The following is an 8,987-nucleotide window of genomic DNA, read 5'->3' on the forward strand; positions in this document are numbered from 1 at the left end:
CGATGAGAGAGAAACATCCATCAGCTGCCTCCTGCACACCCCCCACCGGGGATGTGCCCGCAACCAAGGCACATGCCCTTGACCGGAATCGAACCCGGGACCCTTCAGTCCGCAGGCCGGCGCTCTATCCACTGAGCCAAACCAGTTAGGGCGAAACCAATGACTTTTTAATAAAGGCCAATGAATCTAAAAAAAAAAAAAGATTTTATTGATTTTTTTAGAGGGAGAGGGAGAGATAGAAACATCAATGATGAGAATCATTGATCGGCTGCCTACTGCCTGCCCCCTACTAGGGACCAAGCCCGAAAACAAGACCTGTGTCCTGACCAGGAATTGGACCATGACCTCCTGGTTCATGAGTTGAGGCTCAACCACTGAGCCACACTGGCTGGGCTCACCTTAACTGTTTTTTGAGTGTACAGTTCAGTGGCATTAAGTACATTCACATTGCTGTGCAATCATCGCCACCATCCAGATCCAGGACTCTTTTAATCTCCCCCAACTAAAACTATGTCCCGTTAAACAACCCCTCCTTCCCCCTCCCCTGGCACCCTTCATTCTTTCTGTCTCTGTGAATTTGACTCCTCTAGGGACCTCCTATAAGTGTAATCATACAGTAGTTGTCCTTTTGTGACTGGCTTATTTCACTTAGCATGATGCCTTCAAAGTTCATCCATGTTGTAGCAAGTATCAGAATTTCCTTCCTTTTTTAAAAAAAATTGAAATATTTATCTATAAGGTTACAACTGTTTTTGAAATTAATCAGTGCACAAAGCAACAGTTTTTTCATTCACATTCACACTAATTACTACTATGAATGAGATATTCATAATTTCTCCGGTTTTGATCTAAACATTGCATTTGTGGTAACAAGATACGGGTTGTGGTAGAGATTTTCTAATTCACGGTATGGCCCCAGACAAGCGGTCTTGGACCTCTGCCTTCACCCACATCTCACAGGGATAGTACCTTTTTAAACCTACTTTGTAGGCAAATAGGCATAGAATTTATATGAAAACATTTTGCTAAAGTTGCTAAACAAACGTAAGGTAAATTATGTGCCATTTTATCATACGTTTTCTAACATTTGATTTGCTTTTTATAAGTTAAACAAAATAAAGATTGCATCCTTTCAGACTACAAAATTCAGTAGTTATACAAGGTGAGTTAAAGTAGTAAAGCGGGTCATCATTGTAAACCCATTCATCCATGCTCTCGGTTAATTAAGAAAGAATAATTATAAAAATAGGTAACACTTTGTGAAAATATTCCCATTTATTCTACCCTCGGAGTTCTCGCCCATGTCGATGGATTGTCTGTCGATGGACTGTCTGGCATCGGACATGGCATCCGGTACTTGAACAGTCATTTTGCCCATAGACTTTGTCTAGCAGATTTGGCAGCCCAGTCGGGTCGGCGTGTTGGCCCGCACCCAGCCCACGCGTGTCTTTCCCACCGGCGATGGCTTCCAGTCCAGGCTCCCTCAGGCACCCAAACCGTCCACATCTAGATTCTTTTCTTTTTTAAATATTTTTTATTGATTTTTTACAGAGAGGGAGAGGGATAGAGAGCCAGAAACATCGATGAGAGAGAAACATCGACCTGCTGCCTCCTGCACACCCCTCACTGGGGATGTGCCTGCAACCAAGGTACATGCCCTTGACCGGAATCGAACCCGGGACCCTTGAGTCCGCAGGCCGACGCTCTATCCACTGAACCAAACCGTCCACATCTAGATTATTTTCAATCACAACATCTAGCAGAGTCACCGACTTTCCTTTGGTTGTTAACATGTCACCGTCACGGTTTGAGAACGTGGACTGTTAATTTACCTTCTGGGCTGCAACGCGCCGGGGCGACAGGCTCAGTGGCCGGCTCCCCGCGCCGCCCAGAAAAAAACTCTGGCGCCCTATACAGTAAACCCGTCCGATTTCCTTCCTTTTTTTTAAAAAAAAATATTTTATTGATTTTTTACAGAGAGGAAGGGAGAGGGATTGTTGGAAACAATGATGAGAGAGAAACATGGATCAGCTGCCTCCCGCACGCCCCCTACTGGGGATGTGCCCGCAACCAAGGTACATGCCCTTGGCCGGAATGGAACCTGGACCTTTCAGTCCGCAGGCCGAAGCTCTAGCCACTGAGCCAAACTGGTCAGGGCCGATGTCCTTCCTTTTTAAGGCTAAATAATGCTCCACTGTATTCATTCATCCACTGGTGGACGCTTGGATTGCTTCCATTTGGGGCTATTGTGAGTAAGACTATGAACACGGGTGTGCCAATATCGCTTCCAGCCCCTGCCTTCCATTGCTAGACCATGTGGTAGTTCTTGGTTTAATTTTTTGAGGAAACACAATACTGTTTTCTAGCGCCATCTTTCTTCTGGGCTGGTTTCATTCCCTGCGAGTTCTTTCATTAAGTACACTCCCCATCCCTTAGCCACACCTGGTATTTCCTTGGCTTCAACATCAGAGAAACCAGAACTTCTCTTGCTCCAAAGTCTCATGACCTGGTGACCACTGGCTCCCGCTGGCCAATTTTGTCGCTACTAAACTAATTATGGTGGCTAGGTCGTAGGTCTAGTTTTTTTTTTTTTAAAATGTGTTTTGGATTTTTTAAAAATAACTTTTTAGAGAGAGATAAAGGGAGAGGGAGAGATAAAAATATTGATAAGAGAGAAACATCAATTGGCAGCCTCCTGCACACTCTCTACTGGGGATCGAGCTTGCAACCCGGGCATCAAACCAGTGACCTCTTGATTCCTGGGTAGACGCTCAACCACTGAGCCACACCAGCGGGGCTCATGGGCCTAATTTTGGAGTCAGGCAGTAGGATCTGAGGATGGAACTACAGATTGAGCTAGGCAGAGGGGTGGTCCCCCATAGCACTGTGGTTAACCCATGTCCACTCTGAGACCGAGGGAAGGCAGCTGGCATGGCTCAAAAAGCTTTCAAGGAGAGGAGTTTCTTGGGTATAATCAGGGAAGTTGGCAGGAGAAATCTGTGAAGCTTGTAAGAAGTGAGGCGAGCTCCCCAATGCAGGGGATCTGGTAGAGCCCAAAACGTACTCGGGAGCCAGGCAGCAAGGTAAATAAGTATCTTGACTTCTACATAGAAGGGTGCACAGCACATGGCCTGGAAGCACGGGCACACCCAGCAGGTGGTCTGCTCGGCTTTTTAATCCTGAGGCCCCTGACCTGTCCCTCACTCTTGACTCTTGATTGGCGTTCAGGAGCAAGGTCTTTCCCGATTGGCTAATTCAAGGGGCGGGGCTGCCTTTACCATTTTAAGATGGCGCCCCCCAGGGGAGCTGCAAGTCATGGCCAGCATGGTGGCTGCCAAGTCACACAGCCCAAATGGCAGCTGTCTAAACTGTTCTTTGACAGAAAAGATGACTTGTTTCTTCTCACAAGATGAGGAAGACAAGCTGATGGTGTTCCTGAGGACAGTGAAGTCCTGAGGATGGCCTGACCAATGTGGGTCAGTGGTTGAGCTCCGACCTAGGAACCGGGAGGTCATGATTCTGAAGTATAGTAACCTCCATCTGGGTAAAAACTACGGTTTAAAATTTTAACCCTGCTATTCTGGCTTCTGTAAATGTTTGCTTGCTTAAATAATCGGGAAAATAAGACTACTCCCCACTCCAGAGAGGCCATAAACTATGCCCCAGACAGAGTTGTCAGTGCTGGCACCAGGCCAGGCCTTGAGGTACGGTCTCACGGCCCTGTCCCAGGAAACAGGACTTTTTCTCAGAAGGTCCGGAAGTCTCGTTCCAAATTTGGAAAACAAAGAGCTGAAAAACATATACATTGAAAAGACTTCCACCATATTGGGCCCCAGAATTTGAGAAGCAAGAGTTCCTCTGGTCCTGCTAGCGCTGGCGAAAATGAACAGGACTCCAAATAAATTTGGCTTATTGATTAAGGCGTCTTCTGATTTACAATATAACAATTCGATTCCCAGTCAAGGCAAAGCCCGGGTTGTGGGCTTGATCCCTAGTAGGGGGCGTACAGGAGGCAGCCAATCAATGATTCTCTTTCATCATTGACATTTCTCTGTCTCCCTCTCTGAAATCAATAAAAATATATTTTAATGAAACAAAACAAAACCCTGAGGATGGCAGAACCTGTTTAGAGGAAGTGCAAGAGGATGCACAAGAGGATGGGGACAGGCCTTAATCTTCAGCCAATGAGGGGAGGGTGTAATGGGGAGGCCAGGGATGTAGCCAGATGACAGGGGCTGTCAGTTAAGGCAAGGAAGTAAGAGGATGGCTGTGCATACAGAAATTGTTAACTATGTTGTAATGGAAAGGCAAAGGTAGTTGGCTGGGTTAGGGTGGAAATACAGGGATCAGAGAGGGAAGATGGCTCTTGTATGGTAACCAAGTAGAGACCACAGACAAGGAGCATGACAGATGTAGCATGTCAGAGGTTGGGCTGAACACCTCTTGTGCAGCAGCTCCTGGTGGGTGGGGAAGGTGTGGGCCCTAATAAACTACACTTTTAAGGGCGTTTTAGTTTCCTCTATACTTTCACTGGAGCCCAGTGGATCTTCTCAATTAAAAACACCAGGTTGGCCCGGCCACTATGGCTCAGTGGTTGAGCATCTACCCAGGAACCAAGAGATCATGGCTCCATTTCCGGTCAGGGCACACCCCCAGGTTGTGGGCTCGATCCCCAGAAGGAGGTATGCAGGAGGCAGCCAATCCATGATGTTTCTCTCACCAATGTTTCTATCTATCCCTCTCCCTGAAAACCAATAAAAACATTTAAAAATTAAAGGCTCCATTAAAACAAAACACGACACAACACACACCACCAGGTTGAATGGGGCACAAATCTAGTAGGCAATAATCACAATTATTAACTGTTTCTCCAGCATCCACTCCAGACTGGCTGCTCCAGCAATCCTTTGAGGTTGAAAAACTCATCAAAGCTGTCCAGGAATCCTCCATAGAGGTGGTTGTTGGAATCAGGATCCTACCTGCCCCTTACTTTGCTTGGGGCCCCTTTGTTAGGGGCTGCCTTAGAGGAATAAGATCTTCAAAAGCAAGTTCTTTAAAAAATGTAACCTTGGGCCCCTCCCAAGAAAGGTCTTCAGCAGCGATTTTCAACCTTTTTTTAATCTCATGGCACACATAAATTACCAAAATTCTGCAGCATACCAAAAAATACATTTTCTGCCCATCGAACAAAAAAATAGGTATAATTTTGATTCATTCACTCTGGATGGCTATTGTGTTGGCTGTTACCGTTTTATTTGTTAGTGATTTGAGAGAGAAAAACATTGATTGGCTGCCTCTTGCATGAGCCCTGACCAGGATTGAATTGAAAGCCTGGGTACGTGCCCTGACCAGGAATTGAACCCTCCACCCTTCGGTGTATAGGAAGATTCTCCAACCGAGCCACACCACCCAGGGCTGTTGTCAGTTTTTAAATTTGACAATTTAGCCCTAGCTGGTTTGGCTCAGTGGATAGAGCATCGGCCCGCAGACTGAAGGGTCCCAGGTTCGATTCCAGTCAAGGGCACATGCCTGGGTTTGTGGTCTCAAGCCCCAGTGAGGGGCGTGCGAGAGGCAGCAGATCATTGATTCTCTCTCTCCCTCTCCCTTCCTCTGAGAGCATTAGCCTGCTAACTGAAGGGTCCCGGGTTCGATTCGGGTCAAGGGCACACCGCCGGGTTGCGGGCAGTGTGGGGCATTGGAGGAGACAGCCAATCACTGATTCTCTCTCATCACTGATGTTTCTCTCTCTCTCTATCTCTCTCTCCCCTCCCCATCCTCTCTGAAATTAATAAAAAAATTCTTGCCGAATCCAGTTTGGCTCAGTGGATAGAGTGTCAGCCTGCGGACTAAAAGGTCCCAGGTTCGATTCCGGTCAAGGGCATGCGCCTGGGTTGCGGGCACATCCCCAGTGAGGGATGTGCAGGAGGCAGCTGATCGATGTTTCTCTCTCATCGATGTTTCTGACTATCTCTCTCCCTTCCTCTCTGTAAGAAATCAATAAAATATATTAAAAAAAAATTCTTGTGGCACACCAGATGAAAAATCACTGGTCTGCAGACTTGGAGTCAGAAAACTAGAAACCTTTCCTGTTTTACCACTTGGTAGCGCTGTTTAGCTTAGCCAAATTGCCGTGCTTCTGAGCCAGTTTGTGTCAAGACATTGCTGACCTTTAACTTGAGGTAAAGCCCGTTAGTGTTAAAAGCCAGTTATTACCTTCATCACAACCTGGTAAATTCTAAACGTAATCATCTGAATACAGTTGCCATTCCTTTTACCAAACTTTTCATTAATCTCAAGCTCTATTTGTGTATGAAAGGTCTTCATCCCTGGCTGGGTAGCTGTTGGTTAGCTTGCGGTTCAGAGCACATATAAGAATAAACCAACAAATTTATAAATAAGTAGAACAATAAATAGATGCTTCTCACCCTCTCTCTAAAATCAATTATAATTTTTTTTTTAAGAAAGGTTTTCAAGTTGGGGGAAGGAAGTTGCAGAATGTCTATTATTTATGTGAAACACAGAAACAGAGATACAATTAAGCATCGTTGGGAGTAAAATACCTGTGTAGAGAGACACAAAAAACTTTACAACAGCTGCTGAGGAGGAGGGTACCTGGGAGGGGAAGATAGACTTTTCCTCGCACATCCTCTTGCACATTTGACATTTTATATCGTGTGAATAGGTTATCAGTTCAAAATTCTGTGTTAATAAAAAGCAGTAAGGTCCTGCCGGTATGGCCCAGTGATGGAGCTTCAACCCATGAACCAAGAGGTCACCAATTCGATTCCTGGTCAGGGCACATGCCTGGGTTGCAGGCTCAGTCTTGAATTGGGAACGTGCAAGAGGCAGCAGACCGATGTTTCTCTCTCCCATTGATGTTTCCATCTCACTATCCCTCTCCCTAAAATCAATAAAAACATATTTTTAAAATTAAAATAAAAGAAAAAGATACTCATGCCCAGCTGGTGTGCTCAGTAGTTGAGTGTCGGCCCATGAAACAGGAGGTCACAGTTCGGTTCTGACAGGGCATATGCCCCTGTTCAATCTCCAGTAGAGGGCATGCAGGAGGTTGCCAATCAATGATTCTCATCATTGATGCTTCTCTCCTTCTTCCTCTCTGAAAAATTTTTTTAAATATATTTTATTGATTTTTTACAGAGAGGAAGGGAGATAGTTAAAAACATCGATGAGAGAGAAACTTTGACCAGCTGCCTCCTGCACACTCCCTACTGGGGATGTGCCAGGAACCAAGGTATAAGCCCTTGACCGGAATTGAACCTGGGACCCTTGAGTCCTCAGGCCAACGCTATATCCATAGAGCCAAATAGGTTAGGGCTTCCTTTCTGAAATTAATGATAATTAAAAAAAACACAAAACCAACAAAAAACCCTCAGCCAAGGATATATTTTTTATTTTCTAAAATAATGTTACTTGGGTTCTGGGAAAGAATGCAGAGCCAGACCCAAACTATACGGGGACATTTGGTAAATCACATAGGTAGAATAAGTAATTCCTAGAAGAAATGGGCTTAGCAAACAAGTTGTAGAGGTTAAAGGAAGGGCCCTTGGAGCTTGGGAGTGAGGAAGCTGATGGTAACATGCCTGGGGCAGGGAGGAGAGGGAAGGGAAAAGGAAAGGGAAAGGCACACATGCTCCCACAGGGAGAGCCCCTGAGAATGTTTTCTTGCTTTCAGAGAGAGGAGGGGGGTAAGGGAGAGAAGCATGGATAGGAGAGAGGAACTTTGATGGGTTGCCTCCCAAAGGCACCCCAATCATGGATTGAACTATAAACCTAGGTATGTGCCCTGTCAAGAACTGAACCTGTTACCTTCTGGGGTATGGGAGGAAGTTTCAAGCAACTGAGTAACCAGGCCGGGGCCACCCACCCTTTTGAGTAATAGCTATAATTCTGGGGCATTTGTCCTGCACTAAAATTCGCCAAGTGCTTTTTTATTATTACTATTTCGTAGAAAAGGAAACGGGGGATCGATCAGACCTTGGTTTTACCGGGGGCCTCAAACCTAGGGCAGGCACTGGACATTGCATCGTTTACAAATTAGCTGTGCCGCCCCTCCGTTTTTGCAAGGAAGACCCGCTACTAGGCTGTAAGTCTTGAATTTCTCATCTCTTTCAGGAAGAAACCCTTTTCAACAAATTATTCTGGACCCAGCCTCGCCTAACCACCATGCCTGTCGAGCGCCAGCCTGACCCTTACGCTGGAGGGGGCAGAGCTTAGTGTAGATATCGCTGTACATCAGGGATCTTACAAGGCGCTCGGGAGGATTCCCCGACAGGCTGGTAAAGAAAAGGTAGCATGTCCTCGGTCCCCAGAGTCTTTCTTTCTTTATGAGACCCAAACTGGTGGCCCAGCGTCTGAGTCCCAGCACCGGTTCTCCCGAGAACCCTCAAGTCAGGTCTTTTTTTTCGCATTGCCTCAGTGTCTCCATCTGTGAAAGACAGGCGGAATGACCCGACCAGCTCAGCTCCGCACTCCGGCGGCTCGGGAAGCACTGCCGTCTCACACTCGCACCTCGGGTCTTCTCCGCTCCTTGCGGAGATGCGGGGAGGAGGTTGGAAGCTCGGCGGGCAGGCCGCCTTTCGAGGAAACGCCTCCTCCGCAGAGATCCAGCTATTATGATAACGGGCCAGATTCCCAGAGGCGTTTCCGCCAACGTACACATGGCGGCGGGTTTAAGATGGTGGCCGCGCATGACCGTAAGCTCCGAGCTTTAGTGAGGACCAGACACTCGCCCTGAATTACGTGAAAAGGCAGCTCAAAACCGTCAATAAGAGAGCGCTGACGTCGTCACATGATGTAGGCCGACCAATACAACGCAGGGAAAGCGAACTCTCCTCGTCACGTGGCCAAGGAGGAGTCCGAATTTGCCACTGTCACGTGACCAAGCAAAGGCGTGGAAAGGGGAGGGGAGAACGTTGCGACGCCACGTGACGAGCTCGCAACGTCTACGCCCTCATCACGTGACCAGA

At 46.8% G+C, this 8,987-nt stretch overlaps 1 protein-coding gene across 1 annotated transcript in view; it reads left to right on the forward strand.

Moving 5' to 3' along the window:
• The window catches only part of SLC44A2 (solute carrier family 44 (choline transporter), member 2), a 40,103-nt gene extending 33,459 nt beyond the window's left edge, over nt 1-6,644 (forward strand). The window contains exons 19-20 of the mRNA XM_015565331.1: nt 2,324-2,329; nt 6,594-6,644. Of these exons, the coding sequence (XP_015420817.1) occupies nt 2,324-2,329; nt 6,594-6,629 (42 nt within the window). The 3' untranslated portion in view covers nt 6,630-6,644. The remainder of the gene's footprint in view (nt 1-2,323; nt 2,330-6,593) is intronic.
• The last annotated feature ends 2,343 nt before the right edge of the window (nt 6,645-8,987 follow it).

The sequence above is a fragment of the Myotis davidii genome, unplaced genomic scaffold, assembly GCF_000327345.1.
Source record: "Myotis davidii unplaced genomic scaffold, ASM32734v1 scaffold1439, whole genome shotgun sequence".
Taxonomy (NCBI): Eukaryota; Metazoa; Chordata; class Mammalia; order Chiroptera; family Vespertilionidae; genus Myotis; species Myotis davidii.